This window comes from Vanellus vanellus (genome assembly GCF_965231255.1).
Source record: "Vanellus vanellus genome assembly, chromosome: 5".
NCBI lineage: Eukaryota > Metazoa > Chordata > Aves > Charadriiformes > Charadriidae > Vanellus > Vanellus vanellus.
In genome coordinates, this window is record NC_138910.1 from 81,912,769 (window position 1) to 81,937,964 (window position 25,196).

Genomic DNA, 25,196 nt, shown 5'->3' on the forward strand with positions numbered 1-25,196 from the left:
TCCATCGCACTCCTACACGAAACAGGTTTTATTTAGGTCATTCAAGAAGTTAGATTTTTGACATTAACATTAAATATTAATTTAATATCTTGCAGAACTGAATTAATTTCACAGAGACACCCTGTCACACCCTGAGAAGTAGGTTTAGGTACAGGCAATTTTCAAATGAGCAAGCGGTAGGTCTCTGCTGCGAGCGGCACACGCCGGCGCGAGGGAGGGCAGCTGCGGCTCTACAGAACTCTCCACCCCCCTCTGCCCGCGTAGGGGGAATCTACGCCAAAGGAAAGGGCCACCTTTCTGACATCATTCAGCTCAGCAAAGGGCCTAAGCGTGCCTTCTGGAGAAGCAACCAGCCACAGTGGATAACAACTCCTCAATTTCTTTGAGAGCTGAGTCCAGTCGTTAACTGCCTACGAAACACCTGCTTTGCATTTATGTTGAAATTGTTCCGTTTCAGCTATCAGTCATTAGTTTTTATTATGTGTTTTTCACCAGGATTGAATTTTTGGAGTTTTTTGGACATAAAAATATTCTGCCACACACTGAGGTTGCCTATTTCTATTCTACTAAACTAATTATACTGAGTTCTCTAAGCTTCTCCCTGTAAGTATTTTTTATTTCCTGTATAATGTTTTTCTCTCTCTTCTGCCATCTTTCTGTTATTTCAGCATCTTTGGGAAAACACGCACCAGAACTGTACATCGTATTTCACCACCTGTCTCAGCAAGGCATTTGCATTCCCATTCGTTACTCCACACCGTGTGCACCTCCGCATCCCGTCAGTGTGGATTTTGCCATCGTGTTATATGAGGACCCGACGTAACCTCTGTCTTTAGAATGGATCCAGCTTCCCGAGATGTTCCCTTTGAGCAGCTTTCCTCTTCGTTATATCCTACTCCACTCATCCCTGTGTCACTTTCAAATCGTATCATCAATAATTTCATATCAAATTTCAAAATATTCATGCAAACACCAAACTGAACTGCTCCCGTTGCTCACTACTGAAGAACCCCACAGGAATACCCTCCCCACCCACACTCGGTGGTGACGCCACACTGACGGTATTGCTCAGGTCTGTTAACTATCCAGAATCTTAATGCACTTAACACAGCCTTTCTGACCTCGCAGCTTGCCTTTTGGTTTTTGTAAGAAACAAGAGTTTTTACAGTACTAAATCAAACAGCAGTAATAGGCAGCGCTGACTACATGTGGCCTTTCAGCCAAACCTCCGAAGGTTGGGATAGATGTGAAACACTTCCTTCCTCACAAAAGAATGCAAAAAATTATACTGAATTGGTTAACTGTTAGAATCTGTTGGATTTTTTGCTGAAGTATTATAGAATGAATATTATTATGGAATAACGTCTAAGGACTGGTGATCTTCTCAACCACGCGTTGTAGCACTCCAAGGTTCAGAGCATCCAGACCTGCTGGCTCCCAGATGGGCACCCCAAGTGTACAACATCTGCCTCGGAAGCATTCAGTGATTCCCGGGAGACATCAGCCCACTTCTTCCCAAAAGGAGAGAAGTTATTGAAGAACGTGAACAACGGCGCAAGGACGGGCACCTTACTGTTTCCTTCCAGCACCAGCCCGTCCCATTGCTATGGTTCCATAGACAGGAACATCACTGGGATCAGCTACGGCTTCTGCTTTCAGATACTAACAGAAAGAGTACTTGCTTCATGTACAAGTGTGACAAAAATATTTACATCCTTACCTTTATTTACACAATAATAGAATGTTAAAATGCTCCAGTAATCACTACATACAGATCAAATGTGAAACCTTATTATATAGCTCAGGAAAATTAGCTTTCCATTGAAATATGGCATGACCTTCAGCCACTAGGATTCGCGGCAGAGTCTATATTCAGCCATTCATACATATATTCATAAATTTGGAAATTGTAAATTAGATCACGACATGGATTCGGCCCCAGTGAATGCTGAATTCTATCCTTCACTGAGGCACATCTATCACAAATAAATATTTACCAGCACGCCCACAGTATTTTCCTCAATGCTCACCCACTCCCTGATTAAACGTGGGTCGTTTTCAGCCATAACTACTATTCAAACTCAAAAGTGGAAGTGATCTAGGAAATAAATTCTCTTTTAGAGGTATATTTAGTGTCGTACGTCTCGGTCCTCTCATTCAAATGTGAAATGTTCTCCTCTCTGTCTTCATTGTTTTCCATTCCGTAATCGCAAACTCCGCAGTCAGAGCTGGAAATGAAGACCTATGGGGTGCCCTCCCCCCAGCACAGGCAATGAGCTGTCTTTGTCACTGTCACATCCAGGGCAGCGGCCAAATTAAAGACATTCATTTTCATGGCTGGTTATTACTACCTGATAACCTGAATGTTGAGAGAAATACATTATCCCCGACGAGACGGAGAAGCTGGAGCCAGAGGAAACTGAAGCAGGATACCAAGAGGATGGTCTGAAAAAATACCTGTCACAATGCAAGACGGTGTTTCTTAAAATCAGAGGGAAAAATAATCCATGAATCGAGATGAAAAAGCTCAAACAGGAGTTTTCACTTCAGAGGGGCGTTCGGCAGGAAGAAGCAGAAGGGTTAGAGCGAGCGCGGCCAGGAGATCCCAGAGGGCGGCACAGCCGGGCTGCCGGCACGCACGCAGGATGCTCCGTTGGAGAGGCATTTCTTGGAGACAGCAGAAGGAGATGAGATGTCTTTAAAAAAGCGTAAAGCTTGAGCTCCTCGGCCAGTATCTACATGGAGGTGTCAGAAGACAAAAACGGAGATTTCAGTTTGCAAATCCAGGGTGCAAATCTGAAATGAAAACGTATCTGTGTGTCATCTTCACGGAGAGAGCGAGGTAAGTTTTCAAGAGCAGAGACAGGAAATGAGGGAGTCAGCGAGACCCAAAGCCCGTCCACACTGCAACAGTGTGGAATAGGACTCTTCAAAAGGAAAAAGTAATAATAATTAAAAGAAGAACCGAAAGAGGACAGAGACTCAGGAGTCAAGGTTTCAAGACGAGCGCAGCCACTGACGGCAAAGCTGGATGACAGATCATAAAAAATGAAAACTATTTTTTAGCAAAATTCTCCTCTACGTAGTCAGGTTTAACGTCGCCGTGAAATACACGGAGCCACTCGCCCAGATACTATTCAGCGGATCTGAGATTTTCACGTCGGCCATACATCGCTCCAGGAGCACACGGTTGTCTTCAAAGGGATTTTATGGGTTCGGAATTGGTTCATCTTGTTTAGACCAACAATCTCAGAGGCCATAAACTAACAAAGACTTTCTGGGGTTACAGATTATTCTCGTTTAATGACACAGACCATGCCGCCCATCGCAAGGCATGCATAGTCAGAGTGCAGGTAGCCCGATCAGCCTCGGAAAGCACTCCCTGCTCTTTTTTTTTTCTTTTTAGAGTAGTAAGAGCAGTAAATTAGGGTCCTGATTAAGGAAATTTAAAATATCTCCAGCAGCGAAGCAAGGTGAACCCACCCTGATCAAATATTTCACGTAACAAATTAGTGCGAATATCAGTCATATTGCACGGCACATCTGGTCTTTATATTTTGTTGTCCCTTTTACTGTTTCTGACAGAAAATGACTATGCACAGGAACAAAAAACCCCAAAGCCGACAATCAGCACTTGACATCGCGAGTTTACTTTAACCAATCTGAACGTCACTGCTGCCTCGGAGAACTGCAAAAATCTTTTATATGTTGTGTATAAATAAAAATCCCAAGGATCAGTTTGGAAAGTAATCAAATGCATGGATTTTCACAAATACTTTTAGGGAAAATGTCCTTGCTCTTGCTACAGTTACAGACGTGAGCTGGATGAAGACGGAGCCTGGCGTGCCGTCGCTGGCTTTGGGAGTGATGCTCTTCCTTCCCGCGCAATCTACAGCTCCACGGCAATGCCAGAGCCACCACGCCTTTGACCAAACAGCAGGGTATGAGTTTCAAAAGCCCCTTTCCTGTTTCCAGAAATTAAATAAATAAATAAATATTTAGGCTCCTAATTGCTAAAATTACTCTGGAAAATAAACTGTAGGCTCCCTTGGCACTCAGATTATTTTCACGATATTACTAAATCACATTTTTCAAAAAGCCTTTAAAATTAATTAATATAGTCAATGAGTAAGCAAAACAATTCTAGTACGGACCTAAGGAAAGAAATTTAGCGCTGTAATGAAGGAAAGTATTTAGCGTTGTCCACAAATCCTTAGCCATACTGCAAACCGGAACTCCTCTATTGTTTCCGATACTCTGAAAGTATAATTTATCACAAATACTTATTTGTTCTTGTGCTGAGACACTAATAACGACAATAGCACGCTAGCCAGTGATCAGAATATATTTTATGGTGTCTAATATAATCTTTATCTAGGAAAAGTATTCACAGCCATACTCAGAAAACCACCCTTTTGGAATAGATGGTAGATAACCTAAACTATGGGGTCCCTTTCCCTAAGAAATCTGATACATTCTGTTAACTGCTGCACAAGTCTTGCCCTGGAAAAAGCAGCTAATTAAATGAATGCAGAAATAAATAAATTTTAAACGATCTTGCCTGGACCCTTAGAAAAGGGTCTTGGTACCACCGCAATGCTTCCCACCTCCAGCCTCATGGGAAGCCAAGAGCTGTGCCCAACTTCCAACGTCCACAGGGTGCAGTCGCCACCCCTGGAGGATGTTAACAAAACAGAGGGGCAGACGTGGTGCTGAGGGACGTGGGTTAGGGGTGGGGTTGTCAGGGCTGGTTAATGGTTGGACCCGATCATCTTAAAGGTCCCCTCCAACCTCAACCATTCCATCATTCTCATTCCGTGGTTCTACCAGCTGCAGCCGGGCTGAGCCGCACTCCCGCGTGTTCCTCAGCCACGACCCCCCCCGGCAGCGGAGACGGGGGCAAGTTTGGAGACCTCAAGCTGGAAACGGTGGGATGAAGGGCAGCGTTTTCGCTCGTCTTCAGGCAGAACGGGCACAGGCGAACCAATTCACCGTCATAACACCTGGTACGAAGACAGCAAGCCCAGTAACAAATACTCCCACCAGCCTTCGTTTCTTGCTGGGAATGTTTTGTTTTTGCTTTTCATACACACTAACGTGTATCGGTATCATTAATCATCCAAAACAACTAAAAACCAGCTCCAAAGGCACTTCCAGCAGCTGAAAAATCCACTTTCTGTTGAAAATGGAGTCCCCTTGAAGATCTGCGCAAAATGCACTCTTAAATATTATCTTTTCAGGTTCATTTCTCCCCAAAATGACATACTCAGGAATATATATTGTAATATGGAGCCAAATTTGCAACCCAACCTCTGCTGAAGTTAAAAGTGATCATTAAAAGACCTCATTCTTCATTTCATTATGCATCACACTAACAGGTTCGATAGATCTTTACGCCGGTGCAAACAGTTCTGTTATTTATAACCACTTTCAGAGGACTTTACAGTGTGGATTTGAACTTACACAATTAAGATAATAAAATTGCCTTTTTTCTTAAATAATCCAATCAAGCTAGTCTACTAATTTAAAATTAATGGGACGGAATGAAAATGTTGGACACTTTCAAAATAAATTAAGTGTGGAACCAGGTTACTTTTAATCAAGCTGTCATGCAAATTAGCGGCTTCACTCAGTGAGTACTATTTAAAGAAGTTCTTTGCCAGGGAAATTGTTTTTGGAACCATTACAGGAACCATCTCCTTGTTGTTAAAGAGAGAGGAATGCCAGGAGAGTCCCGCTCCCCCGCTCGGAATCGCAGTGTGGCAAAGCTGTGCGAGAGGGGGACACTGCGCGGCCGTGGGCTGCGGGCAGGGGTGGGCTACAGCAAACGTTTTCCGAAAATTAACTCTTAATCTGAAATATCATGCACTGCTGCCGGAACATAAAAACAAACAAACAAACAAACAAACAAACAAAAAAAAACCCACCGACATAAACCCACTGAACAAGAACAAAACCCCCCCAAACAACCCCAAAGAAAAAGCAAACCAAAAAAAAACCCCAACAAACCAACCAAAGGAAAAACCAGACATACAGATGGGATTCTCAGAGGAAGGGAAGTGCAGGAAATGCCCGTTTCCGCAGGAAATGAAGGTGTAAGCAGGAAATCCCCCCCCCCATCGAGCCGGGGCTCCCGGGGTCGGCTCAGCCCCCCCGGGCACCCGCTGCCCCCGGGTCGGGGACGGGCAGGCGCCAGCGCGGCGTGCTCGGCACCCGCACTATTAAAAACGGCCAAAATTATACTTCAGTAGTGCCAACGGCACTTATTTGTTAATTGAGTGGTGCTCTTTATTATCAACTGATTGCGCCGACCGACGTAGAAGATGCTGTAACTTTATAAAAGGGTTGACGACTTCAATAATCTGCGTGCTGAACGCCTGTTGCGATTTTAGATGAAGTTTACTGATTCTCATCCCGATGAAGGAAAAGAAAGAATGTTCTTGATTCTGCCGTTACACAGGTATGGATGTATATTCTTAAACAGCATACACGTGTAGTCAAATTAATATTCTTAAACAGGAAAAGGAATCCTTTATTCTCCTATGAATATATTTGTATTGCTCTTCTGCACCCAGTCAAACTTCTTACCAGCAGATGTGCTTTGGATATTGTATTTTATCTCCTTCTAACTTATGAATAATGTGTCGAGTCATCTCCAAAGACGGCAAACATTTGCACAGAAACTGTATTCCAGGTAACATAAACTTTGATCAACAGTAAATGCTGCACATCATTTCCTCCTACAAAAAATAATATCACTTTGTTCTATTACAATGTAGTATCTTCCATCTAAAAACACAAAAGGTTTGCAAAAAACGGTAATGACGTACGCTTATTCCACTTCTCCCCTGCCTCCCCAAAAAGAATCACAGCAATCTCAAACATGCTCGTATTGAGTGAAAATGTGAAGCTTTACGCTGATGTTTTGTTGGTGGTTGGTTTTGGTTTATGCACTTACAATTCGAAGCACTGCATCCCAAAAATACTTCATCATGAGCCGTAATCTCGGTGCGAGAGCGGCTTCTCCTCACGCCTCGCTGTAGCCGTCGTTAGCAGGTCAGCCACCCCCACACTGGGCACCGAACCACCATCTAGTCCCCATGGCCCAGTGCCCCAGTGCCTCCCCCCACTCGCTCAGGACCCGAGTCGGCTCCTGGACCACTCTTCCGCGAGTTACCGCTTCCCCCATTCACGGCGACAAAGGCGCCGAACCATCCTTAACCTTATATTCCACTTCCCTACACAAGCTGCATTTGCTTGAACACTTCCAAACAACATTCCTTCTGGCCACCCGCCTGGTTAACCTGGTAAAAAGAAAACGTATGCGGATGTGTCCAAAATATTAAAAAGTATGCTTTACAAGACAGCCATCCTGGAAGTATATTTGAATTAAAAGTAAATTTTGTTGCATAAAATCTTCTCCTTCACTGTTTACTTGACCCAGCTAATATATTAAAAAAAAAGCGGGAATCAGCATAGTCCGTTGGAAATGCGATGTTTCGAGAGTTATTTGAATTACGCCCCAAATACGTATGTGCTGTTCAGGGTTATTACTATTTTCATAAACAGAATAACGTCTTCCCTGGGCCTGAACAGCTTCATTGCAGCAAACAGTAATGCTGAAATAGATGGTAGGGAGGGAAAGGCGAACCGCTGCTGGGGGGAGAAGGCCGTGGGTACGGGAAAACAGAACGTGCGGGTGGTGGAAGGACTGGCACGCCACTTGCCTATATATAGAAAGGCCAGGCAGCCAAAGACATTAATTATTTACATCGCCACTTAAGCCGTATTGTTATTTATCAAAGAATGCATGTTAACTTGAAATATTTACACAAAGCTACTGCTCTCAATGAGACGAGTATCACCGAAAGTGCTCTTTGCACCTCCCAGACCAAGAGCTATTTTATATCCATTACCCGTCGATAAAATCAGGACGAACGAATCACAAATGCGTTACAGAGACAAAAAAAAAAAGGAACACCGCCACGATCAGATATTCGGTTATAATACACGAAAGAGGAAGAGGAAAAAAAACCCGGACCCAACTGCGCAGTGCGTAGGACGCGACGCAGCACCCGGAGCCCACCCCCGGCCAGCGGACTGTCCCCCGCGGGGCTGAGCCCCCCCGCGCCGGCCGGGGCTTCCGCCACCCTCCCCCTGGCTCTGGCAGCCGGGCCGAGCGCGGCAGGTTTCACCATCGCCCGGCGAGAGCAGCCAGCTCTATTTGGGGGGACAAAATAAAAAAAAAAAAAAAAAAAAGAATCAAAAAATTCAACTACTGTGTCTGTGCTAAAGACTCTCGGGTCTTCTCCGCTCCACACCTGCGCCCCAGGTTTAATTTTAAATTTTGAGCGGGTTTTGGCGTTTCGTGGATACCCATTTCCAGATGCCTCGCCGCCTCCTCACACCCCCGCCGGCATCCACCGCTCTGCCTCTCCGCGCGGATCATAAGCAAATCCCCCCCCCCCACCTTGGCTGAGTGCTGACCCCCCCCCGCCGCTCTGTGCCAGGCAGAGCCGCGCTGCCGCCCCCGCCGCCCCCCGAAGGCTCGGCCCCACGCGGCCCCCGGCCCCGGCCGCACAGCACCCCAAAGGACCACCTCCCCCAAATCCCAAATTTAACGGGCAGGCTGTGCTCTGTCTATAGCACATCCACCGGCAGACTACCAGAGACGGCACGTAAAGAAGGTTTATGCAGGCAAAAATGAGTCACAAATTAAATACAATTAGTTAAATTAATTTTAAACTAATTTCCAGCCACGTGCAAGACTCTACACTAAAAAAAAAAAAAAAAAAAAAAAAAAGTAGCTGTGACAAAAGATACATTTTGTTCTCTCTTCCTCTGCTATGTGATCGTCTCAGAATGAAAAGCCTAGCACAATTTTCTAGTCCAATTGTTCCAGCCCCGGGGCGGGGGGTGGAGGGGGGGGGGGAGGGAATTGCCCGTCATAATTAGGCCACTTTCATAACATATTTACTCATCACCCGGTCCCCTGCGAAGGCGACCGCAGCGCCGCACCTGCGAATGGGGGACCTGTTCCGTCACCGCCGGGCGTTTTTCCATCCTCGTCCCCCCCCTCACCCCATTCGGATCCCGCTACGCGCGGCTTCCCAGGTCGCGGGGGAAAAGCAAAGTTCACCAACTGCAGAGGAAAAGATACAAAAGACTGATCGCTGCTCACGGCTCTGGACCCCGTCCCTGCCGTTTTCCCGAGGGGGCTTTGCGGGCGCGCGCGGGGCGGGGGGTGCACGGGGCTGGTGGTGGACCCCCCCTGGGAGGGAAGGGCGAACCCAGCGCCCCGCCGCAGCGGGGATGGGCCACTCGGGCATCATAACCCTGGGGTCTTTCAGCGCTTCGGCGACTTACTCTTTCCCGTGTACTTAATACGTCTGCTGTATTGATTATTTATCGGTAAATATTCTTTTCAGCTGTTCTTTTCAGCTTTTCTCCTGGCAGAGAATCAAAGTTCCCTCAAAAGCAGAAGCTGCAATCCAATCTCGGTTGCAGGTCAGGGAGCAGCTGGACCACTGGGGCAGGCGGAGTAACGCAGATTTCACACCTTTCAAAAAAAATATATCCATATATACGCAAAATTGTCTCTTGCACGAGTACTGCAGAAAGTAAACAGAGCTCTCCGACAGCAGAAGGTCTTTGAGAGAAGGAAGGGAGACATTGCTTTACTCAGAGGACGTGAAGCGTTTACTTGAGGACCTTTGAGCCATTACCCAGAAACACCGCCACGGTCGGAGCCGCCCCATCGCGCGCACCCGCCCCACAGAGGCGCTGCGGGTGCGGAGCGGGCGGCGCGTCCCCGCCGCTGCTGGACCCGGTGCTGCCGGCTGGCAAGGAGGCAACTTCTCATTTTTTTCTACTAAGCAACATGGGGTTCCCAAATCCTGAAGGATCACGTATCGGTCGGGACAGGATGCTGATCTGATTTCTAGTTCAGTTGCCAACTCACCAGTTTACTCCACAGCCCTCCTTCTCCAGAAACAGCCCTGAAGGACCTCCGGAGTTAACGGGGCACGGCGGAATTCAACACACTGCCGGCTGCCGAAGAATTTTTCAGGATGATTTGGACAGTGTACACGACGATTCTCAAGCCATTATGTAAATGTACACCCTCAAAGGCCTTACAAAAAAATAAAAAAATCCTGAAGAATTAAAGTAACTTGAACGGCAAAGTTTGGGATTTTCTTTGTGGAGCGGAACATAATGGTAATTTCTATAGCAGCGGGATGCAAGTTAGCTTTCACCCGTTGTTATACCACACTTAACAGATTTTGAAGGTCACAGTGGCTTCCTACAGTCACTGCCCACAGCACCTAAAAATCTACTTACACGTAGAACCGCGATACGAGAGACCCTTAATACTGGAAAGAAAATTTGAGACTAATCAGTCTTTTCTTTCCCCCGTTGTTCATATAAGCATTTCAATGACCTTTTCCAATATTTGATTTTAGGTTTACTTAATAACTGTCTTGAACAAGAATTCTAAGAGAATTACACCGCTGGGGTGGGATTAGAGGTTAGAAGCGGCTTGGTGGGTCCAACCAGAAAAGGTGGGCCGTAAGCGCTGCAATACAATTTAACTGATATCGAGACGACCTAAAGTAGTAGCGAGACAGCGAAACACTACAACATTTCTATATATACAACACATTTAAAAGTACATGATTTTGCCAGTTTACTGATTTAATTCCTACGATAAATCCAAGACAATTATGACACATCAAGATAAATGCACACATACTTTAAATGTACTAACCTATAATTCTGTAAATATTATATTATACCACCATATTGAATTTATGACCAAACTATTTAGCAAAGAAACAAAGAAATGTTTTAATTACGGCAGTATTATCTATTATTTCATTCTGTAAGCAACACAATAGCTGCAAAACTACTGCACTTTTAACTCCCACCGGTATGAGATTTTTCATCACATCTATTAGAGTACATAACTAAGCCAACTCAATACTTCAGAAGCATAGATCCTAAAATAAGTCAGTTTATAACGTAAGTCCTTTCTGAGACCTTCATATACAGTTGTGCTCATTTTTTAGCTAATTTAGTTCACCTGATCCAAATCCCTCATTAAAAACTGCTCTATTACGGTGGTTAGGAACAGAGTAACTGAAATAATTGTTTTAGACCTGACGAAGTTACCTATTTGAAACCACGCTTTCAGTAAAGCTGGGTTCGTTTACCCTGCAGAAAAGACCTCAGCCTTTCAGATCTCGTGACACAGCGGACAGACACGAAAGAGAGCGCTTTTATTTATCTGTTTATTTTTGCAAAGACATCCATCCTTCCCGCTGCCTTTGGAAACTTATTATTGCCTCAGCTCAAGACATCAAATTATTTTGGGATTTCACCGAGCTGTGTTCAATCTCCTAAAGACTTTAAGCATTCAAAGTCTGAGAGCGCCTCATCTGTAATTTACTTCAAAGTGTGTTGACACTGTTTAACTTCCTCTACGACCATTTCCCAATGTCTTTATAATTAAGCTAAAAGCGTCTTATCAATCTAAAAACCTGGCAGAGCAAGTCTTGTAACTTCTAGTCCTTGTTAACCTTCACTTATATGCAAGAAAACAAAAATAAAGAGTAGGAAATGCTAACAGAAGCGTTATTTGAGGGACTGACACAAAGATGAGTCAACGCAACTTCTAGAACTAAAAAAAAAGCAACAACAACAACAAACTCTTTAAAGCTGTGTTACTTAAACTTTTATCTTTGGTTGAGCTCCACGTTTTCCTCTCAGCATCAAAGCACCAGTCCCACCACTAAGCACGGGGTACCAAAAGACGGTTCCAGCTCTTGCGGTGGTCGTTGGGTGAACATCCCGTTCACTTCACGTTGAGTGAACATCACGTGTGCTTCCACGCACACTCGGTAGTCCAAATGGATGAGAGCCCCGCAGGCCGCTGTCCCCTCACGGTGGGTAACCCAACAGCTCGGTGCAGTCGCTGACTTCTGCAGTCTTCACTTCAGTTTTGGGTTTGCCGGAACCGGCAGAAAAGGCCACACGGAAAATTATCCATCCTTTCACCCTTCCTCCGAGGTACCTGAACCTCTGCTCTTCTCCCTCATGCTCCCACGGGTCACGGCACGGGAGTTACTCTCCTCCTCTCCCCTGCCGGCAGAAAGAAGTTCTTGACCTTTATTCACTCAATTTAGAGAAAATTAGCAGTTTCCCATCTTGCTGAGTCTTCAGTGCAGTACAGCCCCTTACTCGGGGCTTCACCGTCTGCTTCACCTATACCTTCCCGAAGCCTCACCCGCGAACCCGTGAGCCCATGCCACAAGCCGGGTAGCGCTGACGGAAAGGGCACCGAGACAGGACATGGGCCGGGCGAGGCGTCACCGACCCAGGAGGCGCCTCACGCACACACGGAGGAGTCTCAGTGTTGGCAGGTCCAGGGCCAGAATAGCAGAAGCCGCCACGGCGGAGACACTAACCACCGCGGCCCTCCGCTGGGAAGGGCTGGGGCACGGACCCCCGCTGCAAAATGCCGCGATGGCAATTTCCACTCGTCGTCGAGCGCAGCGCTGCTCTCGGCACAGACCCCGCTCTCCTACAGGCTCCAGCTCTCACAGCCACCGCCGCTCTCGGGAGCGCCCGACCATCGCGCTGTTCTATCACACATGACACAGACGGTCTGATCTGATATTAAATTACATCAGTAATAATATACACTTTATTTTGAGCTCTGTCACAAACACAAAACATGTTTATTCCAAGACTGTAATGTACCACTTACCAAAAGTATCGGCTGCAATATTTAACATTTTCATTTTTCCATCATGCGTTTACAGCTCTATTTTAAAATTAAGTGACACCACAATTTACTGCAAGCTAAGGTTATGTCTGGAGCTCCTGTGTCGAGCTGAACGTTTCCAGTGGGGAGCATCACAGTCGCAAGGAACGGGCGACCATAATGCGTTCAGTTACACCCTCCCCCATTAAACTCCTTTCTGGTAATTATAAACTGGTGAATTGGGGGTTCGGTATCAGCCAGCCCGTGGCAGCGCCGTCCCCCCCGAGGGCCGCGTCCCGGGCACCCTCGCAGCCCGCTCCCTGCAGCGCCGCGCTGTTATCACACCCAGCACCCACCCCGCACCTCACACGGGCTTTCACCTTCTGGCAGAGGAGCGCCCACCACCTCTGGAGGGCGTTCCAGACTGGCAAGAGACCGTGAAGAAACATCAGAAAATGCAGAGCCCCGCACCAGACCCCATGGTGGTGACATGGTATCGTGTCCAGTTCGGGGCTCCCCGGGTCAAGAAGGACAGGGAACTGCTGGAGAGGGCCCAGCAAAGGGCTGCGGAGATGCTGAGGGGAGTGGAGCATCTCTCTGCTGAGGAGAGGCTGAGGGCCGTGGGGCTGTTCAGTCTGGAGAGGAGAAGGCTGAGGGGGGATCTCATCAACGCTTATCAGTCCTTCAAGGGAGGGGGCCGGGGGTGGGAACAGTCTTGTTCCAGTGGTGCCCAGTGACAGGACAAGAGGGAACGGGCACAAACTGGAGCACAGGAAGTTCCATCTCAGCCTGAGGAGGGACTTCTCTCCTGTGGGGGCGGCAGAGCACTGGCACAGCTGCCCAGAGAGGGGGGGAGTCTCCCCCTCTGGAGCCATTCCAAACCCGCCTGGAGGTGTCCTGTGCCACTGCTGGAGGTGCCCCTGCTCTGGCGGGGGGTGGCGCTGGGGGAGCTCCAGAGGGCCCTGCCAGCCCCCACCAGTCCGGGATTCTGCAATTCTGTGAGAGTGGGAGAAGCTCTGCACTGGTTCCCACAGCTCTTGCTCTCCTCCCAGTCCCTGAAGGAGCTGCCCCAAGTTGGGAGCAGCACCGGGGCTGGGGAGCAGCGGGACTGGAGCGCATCTGCTGCCACTGGCTCTCTTCCTCTGAAAGAGGAGCGTCAACGTTCCTGAACTACACCAACCCCAAACCCGCAGAGAACAAACACGCACCGCTCGTTCCTGTGCTCCTGATCCCGAGCAAATGAAGCGCTCTAACATGTTGTCTCTGGAAACTTCCACCGCTGTTATTAAAACCCCAGAGAACCCCTTCATAGCTATTTCAGCACTTCAGCTGGAAGCTTATTAAAACCTGCTACAAAAATCATGGGAGCTTTCACACGAGGGTTGCGCTGGACTACCTGCTCAGGTTTTAAATACACTCATCTGTCCCGATGCACCTTATTCTCCCACGTACAAAGCCCACTGGCACATGGACCGTTTTTTTACAACAGGGTAGAGAGACAAGTGGAAGAGAAAGTTGGAGGCAACCAGCAAGGCCAAGCAGAAAGAGCGGGGAAAAAAGGCGGAAAATGGTTTAGAAAAATACTGCTTCGTTTACCGCAGCAGTTTTTTTTGTTCCACAGCAGCACAAAGCAATCTCTCCTGCAACACCTTTGTGTTTTCACACGGCGTCTGCCCTCACCATAGCCCAGAGGCTGCCGGAGCTATCGACAGCTGCTGCGAGCATCCTTCCCCACGGCCAGCCCCAAGGAAGCACCTTTCCAGAGCAGGCGCCGAAGGTACCGCCGAGGAGGCAAGCCAGCACGCTGGAGCAAGGACTCTGTCCTATTTCACATGTTCTTCTACAACTTCCACATAAAGTTAACAGCTTTAATATTAAAAAAACCCAGCACTAAGTCTATAAAATCCCTAGAGGTGTTCAAGGCCGGGTTGGATGGGGCTGGGAGCACCCTGGGCTGGGGGGAGGTGGCCCTGCCCAGGGCAGGGGGGTGTGAACGACATGGTCTTTAAGATCCCTTCCAACCCAAACCATTCTATGATTCTATGATACATATAAGTGCCTATATATACGTTATTTTAGTCAGAAATTCAACTACTGTTCTAAAGAAGAAGTGATGATTTACCTGTAAGTCAGTATCTACTAGGTGGGTGGATGGATGGAGGAATGCGTGGGTGGATGGAGGAATGGATGGATAGAAGTACCCTTTTTCACCACATATCTGAAGCGTAACAAAAGAAATATGCTGACTCAGCAGGTTCCCACTGCCCTGGCATGCCCCTGGACAACCCGTCTGCACGGCGGGTTGGGGGAGGCCCTGGGGCAGGCGCCAACCCCCCGAGGAGCCGGGGGCTCTCTGCTGCGGGGGCGCGGCGGCAGGTAACCGCTATTTATTTTCGCATAACTTTACACCTTAACCCCACTAAATCAACCAGAACTTCATCTGAAACTTCCCCTTCCCTTCTTCAATCCCGTTTCCTTGGAGAGCACTGTCCTCCGTGCCAGTCTTGCTTAATTCAGTGCACTGACTCCGTAGCTGGTAGCAGAGCGCGAGCGCGCCTCTAGGCCTGGGGTTTAGAGATGCCCCCCTCTCCGACGCGCAAGAAATGGGAGCGTGGTTTCACAGCCTTGTTTTCTTCTTCAACTGGTTATTTATAACTCTTACCCGCTCCTGCTTCCCGCCCGTTCCCATCGCTAACCTGCCCGCGCGCATCCCGCACCTCTCGGCAGCACCGTGCCACCGCCGCCGGCAGCTCTGGAGCTCCTTACCGGGACCGTGCTCCAAAGAAACAGATCTCCTCCGCACTTAGCGGCATCGACAGCGAACCTGAACGCTCGTGTAGAGCAACACGACAAACCTGTCAGTCAGTCCCGTCCAAGGAGACGCAGGGCAAAGGTCTGCACCCTCTTCCTCACCCCCGGAACGCATTTAACAGCAGCGCTCCCTCAAGTGGAAATCAGGTGGTCAGAAAGGGGCTTCTTTCACGATGGTGAATTATATTCCGTTTAAAAACATTTTTTAACATGAAGCCGGTGAAATATCAAAGGCGTACAACTGCGTAGTAAATTATGTATGCCTATGTTTTGTAGAGGGAATAAGGTTCCTGCCTACTTTTGACAGAATTGCATTATGCAAATTCAGCAGGCACATCACAGATGCTGTACTAAACTGGACAGTTTTCGTATTCCTGTATATTTACATAAGTATAGAAAAAAATACAGCATATATACATAAATATACAGAATTTCCTTCATTTACATTGGCATTTGCATGAGAAAAACTACTGGAGATTTCTGCAAGAAGTATTGTATGCTAATGAGGTTTTTTCCAAGACAAAACTGCTACTGCTAACAGTTGGATACTCTCTTTGTTTTAATTATGCATGACTAATGATAGCTGTTTGGCTGTCTGACCACCAGATTGTCTGCCGTTGCCAAGGGAAAATCTTTTAAAATAGATTGACTGTTTTTCTGTTATAAAACAAAGCATGTTCTACTTCATCTGATATTTTTTTTAAAGTTTTGCAGGTATAAAAATCAAAACTTGAGCTGAACTCACTGGTGGGCTGTTCTCGCGTGTAAGGCACCTCCAAATCTCTACCGGCGTTGTGAGCACTACACTGTACTAAACCAGAGCTACAGCGAGAGCTCCTGCAGACATCTACTGGCTCCATGTGCTGTTACGTCTACAGAACGTACTACAGAAAAAGCACCAAGAACCACTGCTGCAAGGGCTGAACATTTTATTGGGCCTATTTTACATATCCACCTACGCACAAATGCAGGTGCGCTAATGAATCCAGCCTGCTCTGGGGTCCCCGGCAGCTGTAACGCTGGGGAAAAACCTGTCCATCCCGTCAGAGGAAGAAATATCTTTTCTGCTGCGTTGAAAATTATTTGAAAAAAGTAAAAAGAAGACAGCCCGATAGTTTCTGATGTGGTAGGATAAAGGTGAGCGGGATTTGGTACACCTGTGCAGAACACCAGAGCACCACAACCTCATCCAGACCCAAGAGCGAAGCCATGCTCAGGCCGGGCTCTGCCACGCTGCATACAGAGGTGAATGTCCAGCAGCCCGGCAACGCACCCTGGGTGATGGGCCACCCGTACCAGCAGCCCAGTAATGCAGGCGTGATGGACCACCCATACCCAGCAGCCCAGCAATGTGGGATGCGATGGACCACTCATACCCAGCAATGTGGGGTGTGATGTACCACCCACACCCAGCAGCCCAGCAACGTGGGGTGGGATGGACCACCCATACCCAGCAATGTGGGGCGGGATGGACCACCCGCACCCAGCAGCCCAGCAACGTGGGGTGGGATGGACCACCCATACCCAGCAATGTGGGGTGTGATGTACCACCCACACCCAGCAGAGCTATTGAGCCCCAGCAAAGGGTCACCCCGGCCCCACTACACGGCTCTGCTCCAGAGCTGGCTCGGCGGTGAGGGCTTTGGGACGGCTGCCCCACACTCTCAGCATGGTGGAGGCGCATCTACCAACGAGAGGCAGAGGAGGGACTGCCCCAATGATCACAAACTTCAGTAAGGACGTGGCAGAGTTAGCACCAACCTTGACTGGACAGCTGGGTCGAGCGGAAGGAAATGGAGATTTGGCAAACTTGAGGAGTTCCTTCCTCTGCCTCCAAGTGGGACCTTTCTTTTCTGGCAAGTGTGTGGATTTTGTACTGATCATCTCTGCTCAAGGCTGAAAGAGAGCCAGAGCTGAAGAGGACTCTGAACTCCCAACTCTGCCAACAGGCAGTGCCTTAGCAGAGGGGCATTTAACAAACTTCTCCCCACGGTGCTCGTGAGGAACAGCATCCTCACAGGAGACAAAGCTTTGTCCTTCAACCTTATCCTTGCGGATCACTTTGACTCGCAGATGAAGCAAGGTAAAGGAGCCGGCAGCTCTGGTACCAGCAGCCTGCGGATGGATACAATCAATTAACCTGATTGATTAGTGCAGCGCTACCTCATCACAGGCAGGTCCGCTGCCGCCACTGTCACCTGCAACGTCTCACGGAATTCCTCCAGAGCTGTGGCCAGCCAGATCAGCCTGCCCTTGCCTTCACCCAGCTGCTGCCCTCAACCCCTCTACTTTCAAAAAACCAAAAAATGTTGCTTATTCTCAGGCCAGGCTGCTCCTCGCCCTGCGCCGGCGGTACCTGAAGGCGGCTCGAGCGGCAGGGAGGGGATGCTCTGCATCACCTACTCCTCATTCCCCTACCACGAAGCGCGACAGCCCCACTGCGGAGGGGTGCGAGAGAGGATCCTTTGAAAGGTTGGCCCGTGATGTTAAAATACTACAGCGGGCGTGCAGCACCGGCAGTTGGCACGGGCCAAAGCCGCGCCAGGGAGACGGAACAAGGTGGGCGACAGCCAGAGTGCTCCCGACCCTGCCTGGTCCACGCCGGACACCGCGGGAGCGCGGCCCTCGCCGTACCCATCCACCTCCGCCAGCCTCAAGAGCAGCTGAAACGCCTCCAGGTTGATTCCTGGAGCCTGCTGCAGCACAGATTTTCGTCCCCAGGCACGGCGCCGGGGCGGATTTGTGCCAGGAGAGACAGCGGTGAGCCAGTACGGCGTGCGGCGGACTGGCCCGTGAAACCAGCCAGCCTCAACCCCCGAGACTTGCTTCCCCGGGATATCGGCTCCAGTCAACTCTTATGCAAGATGACAAGAAGAAAGCAATTTAAGCCTCTGTTTTCTCCTCAACAGAACAGCCCTTTGGAACAAATTCTGTTTTTCATTCCTTACCGATTCCGTGTTTTGTTAGTTCCTCTGCATAACATCTGAAACATTCGCGATCGTTTAAAATGATAAATTATTTTAATTTGCTCTGAATTTATTTATTATTACTGCACAGACAAGAGGCAAGCGCCATAATGTGCTTGTTTAATAATTGGCAGGGATTTGGAACGTGAAAGTCTTACCCAAACAACAACTTCATTTCATGAGGGGGTGTGCACATATGTCTACACAAACCACAGTCACATTTCAGAGAGACAGGAACAAAGCTCCACAGAGCCAAATAATTTATGATCCTCAAATGCACAAGAATACCAAGAGAGTATGGAAGCCAAGAAATGTACCTTTTAAAATCATAAAGGAAAGAAGAAGATGTTTATATTTATTACAAGAAGATGTTTATATTTATTAAACATGAATTAGGCACCTACACCCCCCTGAGGACCCGCAGAGCTTCGGAGTCGAAGCCTGCGTTGGCCGGCTTGACGCAGGTGCTCAAGCCACACAGGCACCTCCAGCGATTTCGACCAGAGCAGCCGGATGTTCCTCAGGACCTGGGAATCCATGGGATTTCACGGCTCGAGAAGCGTTGGCAGGGAGCCCGCGCAAAATAAAACCCATGGTGATGACCATAACGCTGTAGTTTCACCCTTGAGCGCCTGGAGCCAGGGGAAGCAGAAGCAGGAACTGGAAACAGGCCCAGCAAGGGCTCGCTTGGCCGGGACTCCCCTGCGCCCGTGGTAAGGCACTGATGTGCTTTACCGGGAAAGGGGAGGTCCGCTCTGAAAATCGACATGTTCTGAAAGCCAGAGAAGCAGGAGACGGGAGTTTGGCTGCAGCTGCCAAACTTCTGCCAAAACAGAGATTGTACCCATACCAGAGTCTGACTTCAGAGCCCCTGCGGTTGGTACCCCTAAAGGGACCTAGGTTGGAAAAATAACGTTAGGTGGACATCTCTCCCCTGACCCATCACCGTTCATCAAAGGAGAGCTGTGGCGGAGAACAGGGAGCACCCCAGTTTCCACTGTGAGCGAAGAAGGCGACGCACAGCTGGGGAAGTGGTTTTCAGTAGATGGTGGGAGCTGCCACCTCTGCGAAGCTCGAGGGAGCCCCAGTGGAGCACTGAGTCATGCACAAGGAGCAGCATTTCTCCAACGCCGTGCCTGGCGTGCCTCCTGTGCCACGCCGCGGGTGTCACGGTCAAAACGCCCGGTACCTCTTGGGGGAGGCAGAAGTCACGCTGAAGTCGGGGCTGAAGCAGCGGCTCTCCCAGACAAGGACACCGAGAGACGCTGGAGGATGCCAGGAGCTGCTCATCACGCTCCTCAGATGGCAACTTCTGCCACCAGCGGGAAAACTCGTGGAAAAGAATAAGCCGAGTAACTCTAAAAGCAGCCACTGACGGAGAGTGTTTCAGACCAGCTGGCTGCCGTGTGCCCAAACCTTTCCACACCAGTAAAAACATACTCCTAGGCAGTGCTCGCCCACCGCTGCCTGGCGCAGCCCCTCCTGCGTTGCCTGGTGGTTCATACAAAGAGTGTGATGGCCACCTCAAGCCTCCGAGGGACAGGAGAGGGTGACTGCACACGCCATAGACCTGAAACTCTCCGAGGTGGAAAGAGAAGCCCAGCCAGGCTACGGGCAAAGAATTTCAAATTTAGAAAATGAACCAAAAAAACACAAAACCTCCTGACCGATGACCAAAAATAAACCAATCTTCTATAATCATCGTTCTCTGATGACTATTGGCTGCCCTAAACCTCAGGCAAAATTCACATGGAATGGCCAAAAGAGACTACTGTGGCCAAAACCACGTGGATGACGTTCAATCTGCCTGTTAACGAGGCTGGGCTAGAACTGACCCCTGCTTTTCCCAGCCAGGTTTGACAAGAGCCAACGTCCTCTCTGCAACCCCAACCAGCTCCGGGTATCTGTTTTGCAGCTTCCACCACTCCTACTCTTCAACGAGCCTTCGGGGACCTCGATCCAACGGATCCCAGCTCGAGGTTTAACTCGTTACAGTGAAGAGTGCCCATTGTTTTACATGTTCTAGAGCACGTGTTTCGAAAACGACTCTATAATCACACAGCAGTAAAAAATCTTTTGCTTTTTTTAATAAGCGTGTCTGCTTCCAAAACTTAATTTCCTGCGGTTACACAACATAAAAGTACTATCAGGTAAACCAGCTTTTGTTAACCACGAGCTTTAAGAAGAACGAAACGCAGGATAAGGAACTTTGCCCGCTGGAGAAAGCCATTTTGATCATCTGCAGATCTGAACAAGTGGGTACCTGAGAGGGTGTTCTTTGCGAACTGGAACCTGTTTTCTTGGATGCATAAAGCCGAGAGGGCCACGCACACGAATCAGCCGTAACCTAGATAAGCAGCGGCACAGAAAGCCAGAGAGAAATTCTCCTTTATTCCTCCCGCAAGCAGAAGCGCCTCTTGCTGCCATGCCGGCGGCGCGCTCTCCGCCGGCCCTCCCCGAGCTCAGCCAGCGGGAAGGGGACGGAGCAGCCCCCACGGGGCGGCGGTGGCCTTCGTCCCCCCCGAGCACAGAGCCCTCCAGCCCCAGCACGGCGGCTCTCGGGCAGCCCGGGACGCGGGACAGGCTGCCCGTGCCTGCTCTGGGCAAAGCGCTCTGCATGTGCCACCGCTCTGAAGCCCCGCTGGGCAGAACGGCCGCCGCGGCTGTCGGCGTCACGGGTGCGCTGCAAACCTGCGGCCATCCCTCTCCTCACAGGGGGTCCTGAGAAGGGTCGCCAGAGAAATCCAGTCCCGAGAATACGCTCCCTTCCCTTATTTCTAGCGGTTTCCAATGTAGCGATTCATTCTTTTAATAAAATAACGTTTTTGTAACTTTCTCTCTTCTTCCTCCTGGGCTCTCATTAAATCTGTACTGATTGCCTGGGAAGAATACAGAGAAGATGCAGGGCAGCATTGTACTGCTGAAAATAATTGGCTTCCCAAAATTATTTAGCCGTACAAAACAACTGCGTTACCAATGTCATTTCTTATAACTTAATAAACAGTGACACAAGGAGTGTCGGGACTGCACGGATCAATCACCGATTGAAAACAAACAGACGGAACCAGGTTTTAATCACCGACACCACAGAAGTAACTCCTCATCAGAGAGAACATCTCGGCCGACGAGAGGTTTTCTTTTAAAAATAATTCTGAAGATGTTTTTCCATAGCAAAACAGGCGCAAAGTGACATTTTTGGCAGCTGGAGGTGCAACGCGGGGGGTGTCGTGCCCTCCGCCCGCGTGGGGAGCGCTGGCTGGGGGACAGCCCCCCGCACCGGGGACACCTCCCCCGGCCCCGCGGTGGCCCGGGCGGCGAGGACGGGGCGTGCGGCCACCCCGTGGGACGCGGCGAGGGGCGACGGGAGGCCTGGCCGGGCAGGGGGCCACACTCGCCGCTTTGCTTCTACGGCGCTAGAAACGCGCTGCAGGCGCTGGGGGCCGCGCTGATTAATTACACTTTCATACGAATTCACTCTTTTAAAACGAGGGAGCTGCACTACTTATTTTAATTCGTGTTAACACCGAAGAGGGTTTTACTGGAAAAGCTCAGCAGTTAAAGGAGGCTTTGCGCCTCATCCTCAGCAAAGACAATGAAAACTTAATGCGAGAACTGAGAGTGGAGCTTGGCCGGCTCGGTCCCCACCTCACCCCTGAAACGGGCTACGCGCTTGCTGCCCAAATATTTCAGCTCAAAACGAGACTCGCCAGAGAAAGCTTACCCTCAGTTCAAGGCAGGTGACCCCGTTCCTTCCCGCTCCTCGCAGCCCCCGAAGCGCGGGGGGGTAGGAAGCTGCGGGGCTGAGCGAGACCCCGCGGGGCAGGAGGGGTGCCGCGCCAGCGCCCCCAACGCCCTCTCCCGAGGGGCCGCCCCCGCCTGAACCCGCATCGCATCAATCACCCTCATCCGCCGGCAGCCAGGAAAACGCTGACTCAAAGCCCTGGGAATTACTCCCATGTTCTAGCATTAATTATTAAAACCAGGGATGCTCGACGCTGTGAGCACGGTGCCGCCTTTGTACCAAAGTAGGGAGGGAACTGCTGAAGCCCTCGGTAGCGGAGAGCGGGTCGAGCCGGAGAAGCCCGGTGCTGAGAGGAGAATCAACACGTGCGGGCAGAAGGGGGCCGATGGCCATCTTGCCGTCGGAGGCCGCGCACGACAGCGCACAGCAACTTTGGATGCTGCAACGTACGGTGACTGAGAGGGGCTAAATTCAGACAGCCGCGGAGCTGGAAGGAAAAAAATACCTCCTTTTCTAACGCCCAAAGCGCTTATCCAGCTCACTGGAATTTGTATTTAAATAAATGGCCGGCTTCCGCTACGTAGGATACTAATAGCAATTATTTTAATTTATATTGAAATATGTTTATGTTACAAATATCCAGTGAGGGAAAATTCAGAAGGAGCAGCGACGACGTGCAGCGAGAGATTCGAGATAAACAGCTCTCCCCGTCTTCTGCACGCTCTTTTGAAAGTGCTTTCCTACAGCGATCCTACGGTTCCCCTCTCGAGCTGCAACGCCAGCTGAAACCAAAATAAACTCTGATTTGAAAGCTAGCCGACGAAAGGCATATGAAATGAAAAAAAGTTAATCACAGAGCAAGAAGAATGAAAAAACGGATGTAATGCACGTTATTTCACCATCTAATTGCTCTGCTCCAGAGTTCAGTAGCGATGTTTACGTTCCCGTTAGCAGCACCTCTTCACAAAACAGATACTCTCCCCCTCTCCTGCGAGACCAAAGTAAGGTTTTAATCTTAAAGCTCTGATTTCATTTATGTAACCTACCCGGCTGCACGGACACCGAGTCCCAAATGCAATCTTAGGCCTAGAAAGCCACACGTATTCCTGCTGAAACCCACCAGGAGGGAACCTCCAGAGTAATTCCACAATTTTTGGCTAAGGTGGTTCTAAACATGTATTTGTTCGTGTCCTAATAACGCTGGGTGCTGCCCGACGGCCTTAACTGCCCGTGAACCCACCGAGTTTCCTTCTCTGCAACCTGTCCCTCTGGAACAGGACAAATAAAACAGACTTTTTAATTATTATTATTCCCTTTGATTCTCCAATTCTGCAGACAGAAAGCACGAGGACTTCAGGACCTCTCAAAACACGGCGTATAATCGAGGCGTACATAAAAAATACTTGTCAGCTGCCCTACATAGACATCTACTGTATTTTCAGTAGCTACTACACCAGAAGCAGGCTGACTTGCTATAAAACGATTCCAAATTCCTCCTGAAAATCCCTCCTGCAGTATTTTACAGCTGATCGCAGGATCATTAAAAATGCATACGGCTAAAATACTTTGTAATCTGGAGACCTAAGCGAGCGACACGCCAACAAAAAAATAATACAGCCAGATACTTCATAGCTTAAAACTACTGCCAATTAAATCGGAGATTTATCACAAGCAACGAGGTTCAACCCACTGCAATCACATTCCACGTATTGAGAAAATGCATTTTTCTGGAGCTATAACAATATCATGACAAAAGTGCAATGCGTGAATAAAAAGTTAGACTCAGAGGGGGGAAAAAAAATAATCAAATCAAGCCAAGGGATTACTGAACTCAAATCAGAAAGAAGGATTCGAGTAGATTAAGTATGGTGCACGACTCCTGGTAAACAAATTTTGCTCCAGTCGACCCGACTGAAGAGAAGACAGCGTAAGCGCCGGGAGCGCGAGGTTCGTTAGGAGAAGCAATAACCGAGCGACGGTAAGCGTGTAATCTCCTAATGGCGTAAAGCTCGCTTTCCCTGTTAATTGCTGAGAAAGACGAAAACGCTTAACAAAATAAATAAATAAGCAACTACTTCTCACAGGGCGTTATCCTCAGCATTTTACACAGCTCGGGCTGCAGAACCCCAAACTGATGCTGGACCACCCCCCCACCACCCCTCTCAAAAAAAAAAAAAAAAACCCAAGCCACATTGTTTCACGCAGGCAGCTTCCAAACTTTCTACGGAGAGACATTGTGTTTTATTGAGACAGCGGAGAGTTAAAAATCGGGAAACCACTTCCAACACCCAAGCGGGACCTACGCCGCCGCAGCATCCCCGAGAGCGGTCGGGGCTCCCGGCGGAGCCATAGGCTCCGCCGGGAGCCCCGACCGCTCTCGGGGATGCTGCGGCGGCGGTGGCCGGTGGGTGGGCTCCGCTCCATCCTCCCCAATCCCCCCCATAGCCCACTCGCCCCATCGCGCCCGCGCTCGCCTCCTACCTAAGCACCGCCGTATCCCCCTTCCTGACCACCAAATTGTCCACGGCCGCCCCAGGGTAGTCGCCACCGGGAGCGGCGAGTCGCCCGGGGGGTAGGAGACAGCAAAGGCCGAGGAAAACGATCGCCAGCCACTGGTGGGAGCCCCCGGCGCTCCGCACCAGCGGCACCATCTCCGCTCCGCGTTGTCCCCGGGCCCGGCGGCGGCGGCGGCGGCCGAGGGTTACCCCCGGGAGAGGTACCGGTGGCTCCTCCTGGCTTGTACCGGCGCTCGGTGGTGGCCAAACGCGGAGCGTGGCTGCTCCCGGGCGGCCGCCGCAGCATCTAGCGAGGAGGGCAGCGCGCCCGCCCTGCGCGCCGCGGATCGGCGGCGGAGCGGCGGCGGCGGAGCGGCGGCACGGCGGCGGAGCGGCGGTGGCGGAGCGGCCCCCGC

At 49.6% G+C, this 25,196-nt stretch overlaps 1 protein-coding gene across 1 annotated transcript in view; it reads right to left on the reverse strand.

Moving 5' to 3' along the window:
• NEGR1 (neuronal growth regulator 1) overlaps positions 1 to 24,951 on the reverse strand; it is a 307,482-nt gene extending 282,531 nt beyond the window's left edge. Inside the window, exon 1 of the mRNA XM_082483897.1 lies at positions 24,767 to 24,951. Within this exon, the coding sequence (XP_082340023.1) occupies positions 24,767 to 24,936 (170 nt within the window). The 5' untranslated portion in view covers positions 24,937 to 24,951. The remainder of the gene's footprint in view (positions 1 to 24,766) is intronic.
• Positions 24,952 to 25,196: the final 245 nt, after the last annotated feature.